Here is a 16,619-nt window from a genome sequence, read left to right as displayed (position 1 = left end):
GACGGTTCATGACGGTTCATGGCGTTGACGGTCAAAAACCCATTACATCAATTTTACCAGGCACTGTACAGTAAGTACAGTGGACACCAAATGCACGGTGGAAGGCTAGAAGTAGAAGATCGTCCAAGACAAGTGAGAATAAGCCATACTTTGGAGATGACGTCATTCGCTGGTCCGATAACCAAAGATGTGGTATAAAAAACCAGGTGAGCTAACAATGCAGCAATGAAGGAATTCGGCCAAGGCACCGGCACACAACGACCTACCTACATCGAAAGACTCAATGCCAATGGTGACAGAAGCCAAGACGGCCGGCTTAAACACCGCCGAAAGACCACGGTGTACCAACTTACGATGCAGAACATCTTGCACTTAATATGATGACAACAGGTGCCATCCTCTGACGTACCATTACAGGTACAGGTACAGTACACGTGAGCACAGAGCAAAAGTTCACTGAAACCGAGATTAAGAAAAAAGAAAAAACACCTCGTGGTCCGTGCTCGATATCCGAGTTTCAATCTTTTCAAACACATGATGCTCTCGGTCACGGTATCTCCTGCGAGCTGCTTCTCCTTCAACCACACAAACAACAACTTCTCCATATCTTCATGGATAGAGGTCCAGTTTATTTCTTTACATTCTCTTGTATTATGTACAGTATATACGAGGTCGTGCTTGTTTATACATTATTTGTTATTTATAAAGTACATTTTTGTTATTTATAAAGTACATTTTTGTTATTTAAAAGCACCTAACAAAAAAAATTGGTGTTTTTTTTTTGAGGCTGGAACGGATTAATAGCATTTCAATGCATTTGAATGGGAAAATTTGCTTTGACTTACGAGCGATTTGGCTTACGAGCTCCGTCACGGAACGGATTAAACTCGTAAGCCGAGGTACCACTGTATTTAATAAACAGCAAGTAAATTATAAATATATAATTAATTAAAAAATGAATATATACACACATATATATATATATTTATATATATATATAAATATAAAAAATATATATATTTAAATATAATCACACACACACACACACACACACACACACACGCACACACACACACACACACACGCACGCACGCGCACGCACACACGTTCCCAACATTCACGGACCCACATATTCGCCGTTGATAAATTGCGACCTGCTTCTTGGCACTGTGTCCCGCAAATTTGCCGATGACATCATTATTATTATATTTCTTCAAGAATTTCATCCTAATTGGATGAAGTTTTGTATTTGTCGGATTATGACATCATAATGGAGGCGCCTATATCATCATTAACATATATTATTCCCCTTTCGCTTTTTACACTGAGCCATGTCTCAATTATTTCTACATAGCGCTTTCGGAGATATAAAGGTGCAATGTTTTTCGGTTTTTCCAAGATTTTCCAAGATGGTTTCCAAGATGTACCACGTGATCTATGACATCATAACTGTCATTAAAAAGTATACAGGAGGAGGCAAACCTCTGGTGAAAATTTCCTGTCAATCAGACCAACGGTTACAGAGAAAAGCAAACTTATTCTGTGCGGACAAACAGACAGACAGACAAACTGACCCAAATGCAATACCCTCTCCTCCGGCGAGGGTAAAAAACGATTCGCCCACAGAAATTGATCAAACAAATGCTTATTAAGTGGCTAAAAACGAGTAAAAACACCAAAAACAACGTTGCTTTCAGAGCACAAATACTAACAGGCCAGAACAAATGATAGGACAGTTATTCAACAAAGTATGAATCATAAAATCGTTTCTGTTACAACCATGTTGCTAAAAATAACGTTGTGGTATTTGGTAGTGCTCGAGCCAACAATACCTTGTAGGATTTAGAAATAAACTCACACCAATCCAAACGGTTTGATGTCCTGATGCTCACACTATGCAGTTCAACACAAATGATCTGTTCGACACAAGTTTGACGAAACGATCTTGTTTCAATGTTTACTCCCGATGGAAATAGGTTTAAAATAGTGAACGACAAGTCGTGTTTTAAACGTATTACATCAATATGCGCTTTGCCTTAACGACTAGGGTGATCATATGCCTAACAAATAGAACAATATCTGGTCTTGAACACGTCGATGGATTTTTTTTAAAATATCGCACCAAATAAGTTTCCACAAATGATTTTTGACAAAAATTATGACAAATGAAGAATTACAAAAATAAATATGTGACTCGTCCGATACCTGATTGAAATTCGATGAACTTTGGCAAAACTCAAAAGCAACTCAAAAGAAAAACAACAAAACTTTTTTTCACAAAAAAAACAAAAAACAAAACAAAAAAAAAACGACAACTCAAAAGCAGACGATATTAAAGCCACCAAACCAAGCATTATAATAACCACAGTGACAATTGCATTGTTGGAAAAAAAATTGGCAAATGCTAGCTCACCTGTAAGAACAATGACAAAATCAACAGTCCCTCTGGCTCTAACCTGCAAAAGAGGTTTGATTTGTTAAAAATGTATTGAAGTAGTATCAGTGGAGCAACAGCATAGCAGCAGTGGAGCAGTAGAAGCTCTAAAAGCAGGTAGTGAATTCAAGTTTTGTGTGAAAACTGCTTTCTAATAGCTGCTTGTTAAAAATAGCACATGATGATGCTTCCTCACCACCCCCACCTTTCCCTCATATGACAATTTGCATTGGCAGAGATTCTTGAATCCTCTTGGTAAGATGATAGGAGAGGGCAAGACTATAGCTGCTCACTGTGAGCGTCGAGGGTGCAAAGCGAAAATGGGAGTCCAAAATATTGACAAACTCACGGCTTAAAATGTGATGTGGATGGTCAAGATATAAGTCATCATCATATCATCATCATCAGCTATTTTCAGTCCACTGCTGGACGAAAACCTCAGCATGTTGACGCCATGTTGCTCCATCTCTTGCTTTGTTGTTCCAATTAACTCTTCCCCAACACTTGTCTTATATTGTGAGTTGTACTTGCACTATGATTATAATTCAAAAGTAACCAGAGGATTGGAGAATAGCAAATGGAACACCATTATTGAAGAAGGTATCCAGAGAAGAATTGGGGAACTATAGACCTGTTCGTTTAGCTTCAGTTGTGGGGAAGATGTTGGAATCGCTAATTGAGGAACAGACAGGGAACCATTTGAATAACCTCAAAATAATTAAAGGTAATGAGCACACATTTACGAAAGGGAGGTCATGTTTAACAAATTTATTGGAGCTCTGTGGGACAGTTTCTGACTGGGTGAAAGAGGGAAGTGCAGTCGATGTAGTTTCGCTGAACTTTAAAAAAGGGGTTGATACAAAGTTACCACAGAGAATGATGTTGGCTAAGCTGAGAGTTTGTGAACTGGCTGGTAATAGAGTGGGGACAGATGGCAGAAGCTGTTGGAAGGGACGACAAAAAGTAAATATCACTCCATGAGCAACCTGTGTTATTTATTGGCCTATTTGTTTTGGTCCAATTCAGTTTTTGTTTGTTTGATATCCGCTTTCCAATCAATGGCAACCTGCCTTCTTCGAAACCCAAAATACACTGCATGGCTAAAAGTATGTGGACATCCGAACATCACACCCACATGTGCTCGTTGAACACCTCATTCCAAAATCATGAGCATTAATATGGAGTTGGTCACCCCTTTGCTGCTATAACAGCCTCCACTCTTCTGGGAAGGCTTTGCACGAGATGTTGGAACATTGGTGTGGGGATTTGCTTCCATTCAGCCACAAGAGCATTAGTGAGGTCGGGCACTGATGTTGGGCGATTAGGCCTGGCTCGCAGTCGGCGTTCCAATTCATCCCAAAGTTGTTCGATGGGGTTGAGGTCAGGGCTGTGTGCAGGCCAGTCAAGTCAAGAAAATTGTTGAAATTAAAAAATCTTTTGGTATCCACAAATGTATTTCTTTGGTTTGCAGTGGAACAAAACAAAAAAGCTGAAAAATTACTAAATCTTAACTTATTTCACACAGAAATCCTAAAATGGCCCAGACGATATTATTGGCACCTTTTAGAAGTTGTTGGAAATAATTAGATTTCAAGCAGGTGATTCTCCTTTACTTTGGAATTGAACTCACCTGCGGTGAGTTGCAGGTGCCTGCAATATAAAAATCACTCATTCAACCAGTTTGAATAGAGAAAAGGAGTCTTTCTGCTGTTTTGTGTCACTGTGTGTAACGCAATGATCATGGAGAAAAGAAAGAAAACCAGAGAATTGTATGAGGAGGTCAGACACAAGATTGTAGCCAAGCATGGACAATCTCAAGGCTACAAGTCCATCTCCACAGACCTCGAAGTTCCTGTGTCCACCGTAAGCAATGTCATCAGGAAGTTTAAGACCCATGGCACTGTAGCCAACCTTCCTGGATGTGGCCGCAAGAGAGAACTTGATGGAAGATTGCAGAGAAGGATTGTTCAAATGGTGGAGAAAGCACCTCGATAAACTGCCAAACAGATTCAAGCTGACCTTCAGACACAAGGTACGACAGTTTCAACTTGCACCATCAGTCACCAACTCAATGAAAGGGGGTTCAATGGTAGGAGACCTAGGATGACCCCACTGCTGAGAGAGAGACATAAGACAGCCTGACTGGAGTTTGTCAAAACACACCTGAACAAGCCAAAATCCTTCTGCGAGAATGGCCTATGGACAGATGAGACCAAAATCAGAGCTTTTTGGTAAAGCACATCATCTCTATGTTTACAGAAAACAAAATGAAGCCTTCAAAGAAAATAACACCTTCCCTACAGTCAAACATGGAGGAGGTTCAGTGATGTTTTTGGGTTGCTGTGCTGCCTTTCGCACTGGGTGCCTTGAATGTGTGCATGGTGTCATGAAATCAGGAGATTACCAAGGCATTTTGGAGTGCAATGTTCATCCCAGTGTCAGAAAGCTGGGTCTCCGTCGAAGGTCATGGGTCTTGCAGCAGGACAATGACCCCCAAACACACTTCGAAAAGCACCCAGGAATGGTTCAAGACAAAATGCTGGACTGTTCTGAAGTCGCCAGCAATGAGTCCAGATCTAAATCAATTGAACACCTGCAGGGAGATGTGAAAACAGCAGTTTGGAGAAGGCTCCCTTCAAATCTGGGAGAAATGGAACAGTTTGCTCAAGAAGAGTGGGCCAAACTGCCAGTAGAGAGGTGGAGGAAGCTCATTCATGGCTATAGGAAGCGCTTGACTGCAGTTATTTTGTCCAAAAGCCGTGCTACCAAATATAAAGTCGAGGGTGTCAATCATTTTGTCAATGCCATTTATTTTTATTTTCTGATTTAAAAGGATATTGTTGCGGATATGGGATTTGGCCTCCATCCATATCCGCTTGTAAATATTCCCCTATTTCCCCAATACTCCCCAACTATCCCCAATCCCCCATTCCCTAGTCCCATTGTCTGTAAACAACACTCTGTAGAACCGACCTTCCCCTTTTTCCCCCATTAAATGTCGTACCCAGGTTCACCGCATCTCACGTAGACAACTATAGGACATCTTGCTAGTTATTCTTAGTCTATGTCAGTTAAGGACTCGTTTCCATTAATGATGACTCTTCGTTACACCAGAATGTGATTGTATGGCACCAGTAGTAAGTTTAGGACCTCCCAATACCTCCCCACAATCTCATCTCCGCATCCTCCCATCATCTCATGAAACAACAACACCAACAACGACAACTACAACAGCGGGGGGCGGCGCGGCGACGGCGCGGGGAGTGTGCGTCCTCACTCCGGCTTGGTTAGCCGCCATTGCCCATGTGCTCCGACGGGGTTACCACACAGGGGCTGACTGTCAGCTCCTCGTCAAGGGCGGAGCCCGGTAACCCCCCCGCACCCAATAAGAAGCGGCGGACCGATTCCATCTGGGGCGGAGCTAACGAGCCGAGGGCGTGTCACTCCCCGCTGGATATACGCAGCCACTTACCGGAGGTGACGTCAGATGCGCCCCCAGCTTGAGGAGAAACAGACGCCACCTCCAGCGCGACGATACCTCCCCGCATCTCTGGACCGGACCGGGTCGATTCTGCCCCTGAGCCAAGGTGCACCTTGAGCTACCGACTGCCTGCCCTTCCTTGCCATCAATCCCTGTGTGAGTCCGTCTTGTCCCGTTTGTCTGTGGTCTGTCGGGAATAAGATAAGACCGTGTTAAGTGCCCACCTTAATGTGCTGTACCTCTTGTCGGTGTAATCTAAAACGTTCTGCATACAAATATTATATCCTCCTCCGGAGGTCTTGAGAACTGTACCCCTGGTGTCGTGGCATTTAACCCAGCCGTTGTGTCCTTTCCTTCATTGATCTAGCGTAGCGCGATTCGGCCAACGTTCGAGTGGAATCGGGTAAACTGTGCAGACGCGGTCATACCAAACCGCTCGGTAAACTAACATCCAAAACCGCGTCTGTAACAATATATTAAGTTCTGAATCAAAAACAAAGGTTCTGTAATATTGACAGTGAAATAAAGAATTGTGGAGACCAAATACTTTTGTCAATTTCAACTTATTTTTTGAGAAAATTGTGAGTTATTTGAAAAAAGTGCAAGGGTGCCAATATTTTTGGCCACGACTGTACAACTGGTTGTATGATTTATGTGGCTTCTGGTTGTATGATTTATCAGAGAAGGGAGTCGGGCAATGTACCGTTGATGTGGTGCCCCCTGTAGGTTGGGGTAGGAATTTGGAGTTTAACCATGGTCCTGGTGATAGTTGGCTGATTCTTTGTCAAAAGACAATGAAGGATATCTCAAGTCCACCAGCAAATGCTAACAGATGTATTTCAAGCTTAATACCCATCCAGAGTACTCATTGAAGCCATGCTTTCCCTGAGAAACATCAAGGGACAGTTTAAAGTCAGGTTGATAATCGAACCCATACTAGACAGCTAAAATATGAGAGATATAGTCATTGATGATGAGGTGTAGAGAGTACGACGTACCGAGGTGCATGATTGATCAATGGTTCAGGTCGGTAGTGAGGAAAATTATATGATTTGAACTCCTTCAGCTCAGATACTCTTGGCCAGGATGCATCGTCAGGGGTTCCTGCAATTAATTGCAGGCACAGGGCAACACAGATAGCTTAGTGTGACCAGAACAGCAAGTGAAAACTAATAACTAGAAATAATCAAATGGCAGACAAACTGCCTTTGTGCAAACCCTGTCAGTAACACAAAATATGATGGCAAAGAGTGGACGAAAGCAACAGCATGTTGATTTAGGTATGCGAACCAGCATGGGAAGCAAACAGAAGCTGAATAATCTTACTATAATAAATAGAGGTTGTGTGGCTGTTGCTATGTTGCCTTTATTCACTCATCTTTATCACATGCTTTCTTCAGTTTGTCACTCATTGGATTCTTCTCAATTCCTCCATCCTCGACAGCGGTGATTACTATATTGATCGTAGTGCTACCCTTGACAATTTTACGTTTCTTTGACTCCCCGGCCACTAATCGCGGTCATCTGTGTCACCAAGAAAAAAATTCCGGTACAGTATTACAAATCATCATCTTTATCTTATGATATGGAGTATGATATGTTGTGATCAATAAAATGTCTTTCAAATATGACAAAAATGAGAAAGTGCAATTCCAAGTATGTGCCACAGCACATTACCTATCAGAGGAGGGCCAATAAGGCTACTAGTGTTATCAATTGAGGATGCGTTTCTGGGTGGTAATTTTCAGTCATCCTAACATGGCCAAATTAAATACTAAAGGCTTTATGAGCCCTCTTGGCAGGAGAATCTGCTGGTGTGTTTGCGAGATGTTTTATATCATAATTAAGGGAATGTTTCACTAAAAAGCATGAATGAAGGTCAAGCAATAACAATTGGTAAAACAGACAACGTGCAAGTGAGGCTGATTGGAGCGTCCTTGACGCGGCACTGCCCTGGCCATGCAGAACAACACACGTTGTTCCTATTTGGTGGAGTGTTGGGGAGCAGCAAAGACATAGTGGTGTGGCTTGGCGAAATTGCACCATGTTACAAAATGAAAAAGCGAAAATTTTGAAGGGTAAATAGAAACGTTTTACGTACTTTGTCAATGGCGTTAAGTTGAAAAAGTGTAAATATAATGGGCATAAATAGACAAATACCTGTATTTTCTTCTTTTTGCTATTTTTTTTTTACATTGCTTCCAGGCTCATAGTAAAACTTTTCTGTAGACTACATGAGGCATAAATATATTACCAGACTATAGAGTTCATAGAACACGATACTCTGTGAAGTGTTAAGTATGTACAGGAGAGCCTTGCTGTTTGCGGGGGTTACATTCTTGAAAATCCCCGTGAACAACAAATCCTCCAACTTAGGGAATAATGGGGAAAATAGGGTTAGGGACTTCAGCTTTAAAATTTGTTCAAACTATACCCTTAATTTACATGCTTGTGCATTGTTTTTGAGCTATTGATTTTCATGAACAAAACCGTTATTAAAAACACAAAATAAAGTATTATTTCACTGTATTAAAAACACAAAATAAAGTATTATTTCCCTGTATTAAGAACATAAAATAAAGTATTATTTCCCTGTATTAAAAACTCAAAATAAAGTATTATTTCCCTGTATTAAGAACATAAAATAAAGTATTATTTCCCTGTATTAAGAACATAAAATAAAGTATTATTTCCCTGTATTAAGAACATAAAATAAAGTATTATTTCCCTGTATTAAGAACATAAAATAAAGTATTATTTCCCTGTATTAAGAACATAAAATAAAGTATTATTTCCGTGTATTAAGAACATAAAAGAAAGTATTATTTCCCTGTATTAAAAACACAAAATAAAGTATTATTTCCCTGTATTAAGAACATAAAATAAAGTATTATTTCCCTGTATTAAAAACATAAAATAAAGTATTATTTCCCTGTATTAAGAACATAAAATAAAGTATTATTTCCCTGTATTAAAAACACAAAATAAAGTATTATTTCACTGTATTAAAACACAAAATAAAGTATTATTTCCCTGTATAAAAAACATAAAACAAAGTATTATTTCCCTGTATTAAGAACATAAAATAAAGTATTATTTCCCTGTATTAAGAACATAAAATAAAGTATTATTTCCCTGTATTAAGAACATAAAATAAAGTATTATTTCGCTGTATTAAGAACATAAAATAAAGTATTATTTCCCTGTATTAAAAACACAAAATAAAGTATTATTTCCCTGTATTAAAACACAAAATAAAGTATTATTTCCCTGTATAAAAAACATAAAACAAAGTATTATTTCCCTGTATTAAGAACATAAAATAAAGTATTATTTCCCTGTATTAAGAACATAAAATAAAGTATTATTTCCCTGTATTAAAAACACAAAATAAAGTATTATTTCACTGTATTAAGAACATAAAATAAAGTATTATTTCCCTGTATTAAAAACACAAAATAAAGTATTATTTCACTGTATTAAAACACAAAATAAAGTATTATTTCCCTGTATAAAAAACATAAAACAAAGTATTATTTCCCTGTATTAAGAACATAAAATAAAGTATTATTTCCCTGTATTAAGAACATAAAATAAAGTATTATTTCCCTGTATTAAGAACATAAAATAAAGTATTATTTCCCTGTATTAAGAACATAAAATAAAGTATTATTTCCCTGTATTAAGAACATAAAATAAAGTATTATTTCGCTGTATTAAGAACATAAAATAAAGTATTATTTCCCTGTATTAAAAACACAAAATAAAGTATTATTTCCCTGTATTAAGAACATAAAATAAAGTATTATTTCCCTGTATTAAAAACATAAAATAAAGTATTATTTCCCTGTATTAAGAACATAAAATAAAGTATTATTTTGCTGTATTAAGAACATAAAATAAAGTATTATTTCCCTGTATTAAGAACATAAAATAAAGTATTATTTCCCTGTATTAAAAACACAAAATAAAGTATTATTTCCCTGTATTAAGAACATAAAATAGAGTATTATTTCCCTGTATTAAGAACATAAAATAAAGTATTATTTCCCTGTATTAAAAACACAAAATAAAGTATTATTTCCCTGTATCAAAAACACAAAATAAAGTATTATTTCCCTGTATTAAGAACATAAAATAGAGTATTATTTCCCTGTATTAAGAACATAAAATAAAGTATTATTTCCCTGTATTAAAAACACAAAATAAAGTATTATTTCCCTGTATTAAGAACATAAAATAAAGTATTATTTCCCTGTATTAAGAACATAAAATAAAGTATTATTTCCCTGTATTAAGAACATAAAATAAAGTATTATTTCCCTGTATTAAGAACATAAAATAAAGTATTATTTCCCTGTATTAAGAACATAAAATAAAGTATTATTTCCCTGTATTAAGAACATAAAATAAAGTATTATTTCCCTGTATTAAGAACATAAAATAAAGTATTATTTCCCTGTATTAAGAACATAAAATAAAGTATTATTTCCCTGTATTAAGAACATAAAATAAAGTATTATTTCCCTGTATTAAGAACATAAAATAAAGTATTATTTCCCTGTATTAAGAACATAAAATAAAGTATTATTTCCCTGTATTAAAAACACAAAATAAAGTATTATTTCCCTGTATTAAAAACACAAATAAAGTATAATTTCCCTGTATTAAAAACACAAAATAAAGTATAATTTCCCTGTATTAAAAACACAAAATAAAGTATTATTTCCATGTATTAAAAACACAAAATAAAGTATTATTTCCCTGAATTAAGAACATAAAATGAAGTATTATTTCCCTGTATTAAAAACACAAAAGAAAGTATTATTTCCCTGTATTAAGAACATAAAATAAAGTATTATTTCCCTGTATTAAGAACATAAAATAAAGTATTATTTCCCTGTATTAAAAACACAAAATAAAGTATTATTTCCCTGTATTAAAAACACAAAATAAAGTATTATTTCCCTGTATTAAAAACACAAAATAAAGTATTATTTCCCTGTATTAAAAACACAAAATAAAGTATTTCCCTGTATTAAGAACATAAAATAAAGTATTATTTCCCTGTATTAAAAACACAAAATAAAGTATTATTTCCCTGTATTAAAAACACAAAATAAAGTATTATTTCCCTGTATTAAAAACACAAAATAAAGTATTTCCCTGTATTAAGAACATAAAATAAAGTATTATTTCCCTGTATTAAAAACACAAAATAAAGTATTATTTCCCTGTATTAAAAACACAAAATAAAGTATTATTTCCCTGTATTAAGAACATAAAATAAAGTATTATTTCGCTGTATTAAGAACATAAAATAAAGTATTATTTCCCTGTATTAAGAACATAAAATAAAGTATTATTTCCCTGTATTAAGAACATAAAATAAAGTATTATTTCGCTGTATTAAGAACATAAAATAAAGTATTATTTCCCTGTATTAAAAACACAAAATAAAGTATTATTTCCCTGTATTAAGAACATAAAATAAAGTATTATTTCGCTGTATTAAGAACATAAAATAAAGTATTATTTCCCTGTATTAAGAACATAAAATAAAGTATTATTTCCCTGCATTAAGAACATAAAATAAAGTATTATTTCCCTGTATTAAAAACACAAAATAAAGTATTATTTCCCTGTATTAAGAACATAAAATAAAGTATTATTTCCCTGTATTAAGAACATAAAATAAAGTTTATTTTCTTGAGTTAGTATTACTATTTTGTATGCAGTCTGTGGCTGCTGGTTGCATCATTGATGGGAGCACACCTGTGCCGCTGATGCAGTACCTCTTTTTCAGTAAGCTGATACTCATTTTGCCAACCTTGAAAGGATGGTTCCGTGCTTCATTAGTCGTCATTTCAGACGAGAATACCAAACAGACCAATGCATTTACAACCAATTTAATGCAATAAATGAAGCAATCCTACAACTTCAATATCTACATAAATATGAAGCAAATTGTAATGCTGGCATTCAACTCTGCTGATGGTGTTTCCTCCTGCTCTCTGCTGTTGCTTTTGTCCTGTTGCTTCCTGATGTGTTCAGTGTATTGGTACTAGCTCTTCCCCAAGCCACGACTATGTATACAAGATTTAAAAAATCAAAACAAAAATAAAAAGATGCGTTTTGGTGTACCAAGCATGCGAAATATCAAAGTGAGTTCATCCTCCACAGTTGAGCCTGGAAAAAGTGGTCGGCCAGCTGCCATCTCGAAAAAAATACAACCAACACCCCTGCAAGAAACAGAAGCAACAGATTTCAGCAAGCGGTTTAGCAGGATAACAAAATTGTATCAGTCAGAATTGTTGAAAAAAAGCAAGAAGAAAATGCAGTGCAAACATAGATTTGAGAAATAAATTATAGGACTGGATCGTAATAATAAATGATAAAATAAATAAAAAATTATAATTATACGAGTGCAATAAATTATAATTATATTATAAAATATAAGATACCTTAACATTGTCTGGACAATGGACACCATGCTAGGGTAATTTGACTTGTTTGTTTGTGCACTGCTGTGAGACGGTGATGTAACCTTTAGTAGCTAGGGAGGTTAAGGTGGGCGACGATGAGCTTCAATTGTGCTGAGAACGTGGGCTGGTTGGAAGAGCCATTCCAATACCCAGGACTTAAAGGGGAGGAATAGTTGTGCCATTTGGGTGGAAAGAACCAGGATTATTGACTGACAACCCCATGCCAGGTGCCAGGGCAGGAATGGGTATCAAAGGACTGCCACAAGTATTATGGACAGCAATTGGCAAAGGGGAGGGACACTCTGCTAGGCACTACCCCCAGGGAAAGTCCATAGAGGGTGAGGGGACATGAGCTAGCTCTCTCGATAGCTCTGTCTGTGTCCCCGATGTGCTATCTCTGGCAGTCATCTTTCTCAGTCTTGAATATATACATATATATTCAAACGACACCATGGTAAGATCTCCAACCTTTAATTGAACCAACAATGACAACGTTTCGGTTAACATGTGAAAAACCACATGCATCCATTAACCTTCCTCAAGAGTGATAAAATAATCTCAAAACCACTTTATATACTCAAAGGTGGGGGTGGGCAAAGGTGGACAGCCAATCAAAACACATATCACATCGCTCTCGTGAACTCGGACCGTTGTCACCAAATAAAAAAATTAACAGCACATTAACAGCTCAAAACCATCACGTAAATAAAACTGGATTATAACCCAAATGTTTAGCTAGACTCCGCAACAATCGGTAAAATTTTTGACAAGTGATCATAAGTTAGCGTAACTCTATTTTAAAATTTTACTGATTGTTCCGGATTGTAGCTTAACATTTGGGGTATAATCCAGTTTTATTACCCTCGCCTGAGGAGAGGGTATTGCATTTGAATCCGTTTGTTTGTTTGTCTGCACAGAATAAATATGATTTTCTATGCAGCTGTTGGTCCGATTGACAGGAAATTTTCACCACAAGTGCAACTCGACCTGTAGAATTTTTAAATTATAATTATGATGTCATATGTCACGTGGTACAGGCGCCATCTTGGAAAAAACGAACATTTTTGCACCTCTATATCTCTGAAAGCGCTGCATAGAAAAACTTGAGACATGGCTCATTGTAAAAACTCTCCATGGGGAATAAAACATGTTAATGATGATGTCATAGGTGCCTCAATTATGACGTCATAATTCGACAAGTACAAAACTTCATCCGATCAAGATGAAATTTCTGGAGCGTCGTCTCGGGATAAATTGGTGGATAAAAAAAATAAATGACGTCATCGGTCACGTGGTTTGGCCGCCATATTTGTTTCTAACACAAAAGACTTCAAAACCACTGAAAACACATCCTGGCGAGGGTCTGCGATCTGATTGCTCTTTCTTATTTACGTTATGGTTTTGAGCCGTTAATGTGCTGTTAATTTTTAAATTTGGTGATAACGGTCTGAGTTCACGAGAGCGATGTGATATGTGTTTTGATTGGCTGTCCAGCTTTGCCCACCACCTTTGAGTATATAAAGTGGTTTTGAGATTATTTTATCACTCTTGAGGAAGGTTAACGGATGCATGTGGTTTTTCACATGTTGTTAACCGAAATGTTGTCATTGTTGGTTCAATTAAAGGTTGGAGATCTTACCATGAAGTCGTTTGAATTTAGTCCCAACCACAAGTCTTTGCTTGTAATATATAAATACATATATATATATATATATATATATATATATATATATATATATACATATATATATATATATACATATATATATATATATATATTTGATTTATTGATTAATCAATTAATTGATTAATTATTTTATTTTTCGGTTAATTATTTAATTTTCATAAAGTTACAGATTCGGATGAAAGAGTAGCGGTTCAGCTATGCTATTAGGCAATCGATTAAGAAATTCACTATTTTACGATTATTTATTTATTTTAATTCCACAATTCGTCAATCAACTATTTATTTTCTTTCTCGTCTGGGCAATAATTTAAATTACCTTTTCAGCTATGAAGCTGATATTTGGAAAAGACAATGACCAAGTGATTTGGCTATAAAGGGTATTTATGATTTATTGATTAATCAATTAATCGATGAATTATTTAATTTTTCGATAAATTGCTCAATTAATTATTTTTCAAAAAGTTACAGATTCAGATGAAACAGTGATGGTTTAGGTATTCTATTAGCCAATTAATTAAGAAATTAATTATTTTACGATTATTATTCATTTATTTTAATTACACAATTAATCAATTAAGCAATCAATTATTGTTTCGATTTTCAGCATACCTGTCAGGCCAGATGCCTTCTTGTTTGTTTGTGAACAGGATATCTCAAAACGTTGTGGACGGATTCAGATAAAATTTTGTGGAGTGATTGGGTGTGTAACATGGACTAAATGATTATATTTTAGTGAAGATTAGAATCCGGATCTGGATCAGAGAATTTTTAAAGTGATTCTTCACCATTGAGAAAGAGAGCTAAAACCGATATACAGCACGATATCTCAAAAGGTTGCAGACGGATTCGGACGAAACTTGGCGGACAAGTTGGGTATGGGACAAGGATGAATCATTTCGATTTTGGTGTAGATCCGAATCCGAATCCTGATACAAGAATTTTCAAAATTGTTAAGCGATTCTTCACCATTGAGTGATAGGGCCAAAAACTATATGTAGCACGATATTTCAAAAAGTTGTGGATGACATGACAAAACTAGGTGGATGAGTTGGTTAGATGACAAGAACACGCCAAATAGATTTTGGTTCAGGTCGGGATCTAGATCTGACCTATCAGTGAGATAAAAAACGTAAACTGTTCAGCCTGGCGGAGGTATGGTCTCTAACGAGTGTCCTTCTAGTATGTCCAAGTCTCGCTCTATTTTGTCCTTCAACCCTGCTGTTGCTGTTTTCCCCATCTATAGCCTTTCTTTTGTTTTGTTGCAACCTGATCCGATCAGTGTTCTACCTCTTCCACAAGCCAGAATTTGTTTACAAAAGATCAGAGGCCAACCCGATCCATGTAAGTAGCATGGAGACCATTTGCTAGGCCATGTACAGGGATCCATTCCTTCTTTAAGCTCTTTACAGAAGCTCTTTACAGAAATCATCAATATTAATAAACTGTACTACACAGTGCCAGTCATCTCAGCAACAACATAGCGAAGCCATTCAGTCTTGAGAAGGGTGCAAACCTACCCAAGGTCAACCTTGAGCCAATAAAGGCTGAACAATGCTCCAATCTATGCGATGAAAGATCTCACAGACAAGATCAACACATTGGCATTAGCTTCAAGCAGGAAGTAATTTGATTTATTGAAGCTAAACAAATTCAGAAAATGCGCAAATGCACACGCCACTGAATTTTGTGCATGCGCAACAGAAATGCACGACTGAATTTTGCTGAAGTACTGTAGCTAAGTTTCAAAAATAAGGATAGAAAACTTTCATCACATTCAGCCCCATTGTGGAATTTTTTTTCTCTCTTCAGTCGTTGAAAAATGCAAAATATTTTACATCCCCAAAAATCCCAGAAAACGCCTGAGTGCGTAAAATGAAGCATAGTGCAGTGATGGCAACTCTTTTTACAAGTTGGGTACCCCCACTTTTGATGATGTTTGTACACCCCTAAATATGAGGACATGCTGCCAAAGTTATAATGGAGGCAAGGCATTAGTAGCTAAGTTACCACCTCGAACCACAAGTCTTCAGCTGCCAAAGTGCAATATAAAGCAAATACAATGATGCGATTGGTTACTTCATCAATTGCACTTATCCGTAAACTTCAAATTACATCAATCAATTTCAAATTAAACAAGCACATCTATACATTTCAGAGAAAAATGTACCACATGTCGATAGGAGTTGAATATTCCGTGGAACCAAGAAGCACATCAGGTGGACGGTACCACAGCGTCACAACTTCATTGGAGTACGTTTTTGTTGGCACAGACTTTGCCCTCGCCAAACCTGCAAAATCAATGAAGACTGCAATGGAATGCAAGGTTCCACTGCCCTCTTCCACCCTAATATATCACCTTGATCAAATAATTACAGGCAATAGTAAGGATGATAGTGTGCAGTATACAGAGTTATTGTGCCACCATGTGTCAAAGCAACTTTTAAACATATCGTAAATTACGTTGGTTGCCCTTCGTATCCGAAGAAGCCTGTTGATATGAAACGTGCGGACTATTTTGGTTAATTTGTTTGC

At 36.3% G+C, this 16,619-nt stretch overlaps 1 protein-coding gene across 7 annotated transcripts in view; it reads right to left on the bottom strand.

Annotated features, from left to right (window-relative positions):
- LOC137424590 (cyclin-dependent kinase 17) overlaps positions 1–16,619 on the bottom strand; it is a 133,839-nt gene that overhangs the window by 24,860 nt on the left and 92,360 nt on the right. For 4 of the 7 annotated variants that reach the window (XM_068112193.2, XM_078775646.1, XM_068112191.2 and 1 more), the window contains 4 exons: positions 16,255–16,375; positions 12,060–12,157; positions 6,914–7,019; positions 2,414–2,456 (listed from right to left, as the gene is read on the bottom strand). In XM_068112193.2, coding sequence (XP_067968294.1) covers positions 2,414–2,456; positions 6,914–7,019; positions 12,060–12,157; positions 16,255–16,375 — 368 coding nt within the window. Of the gene's footprint in view, positions 1–2,413; positions 2,457–5,906; positions 6,103–6,913; positions 7,020–12,059; positions 12,158–16,254; positions 16,376–16,619 lie in introns of all 7 variants that reach the window. The other 3 variants (XR_013623047.1, XR_013623045.1, XR_013623046.1) reach the window with 1 other exon arrangement.

This window comes from Myxine glutinosa, chromosome 4 (assembly GCF_964187855.1).
Source record: "Myxine glutinosa chromosome 4, kmMyxGlut1.1, whole genome shotgun sequence".
Classification (NCBI taxonomy): Eukaryota; Metazoa; Chordata; class Myxini; order Myxiniformes; family Myxinidae; genus Myxine; species Myxine glutinosa.
Note: the sequence above shows the minus strand (reverse complement) of the source record. Positions and strands in the feature narration are given on the sequence as shown.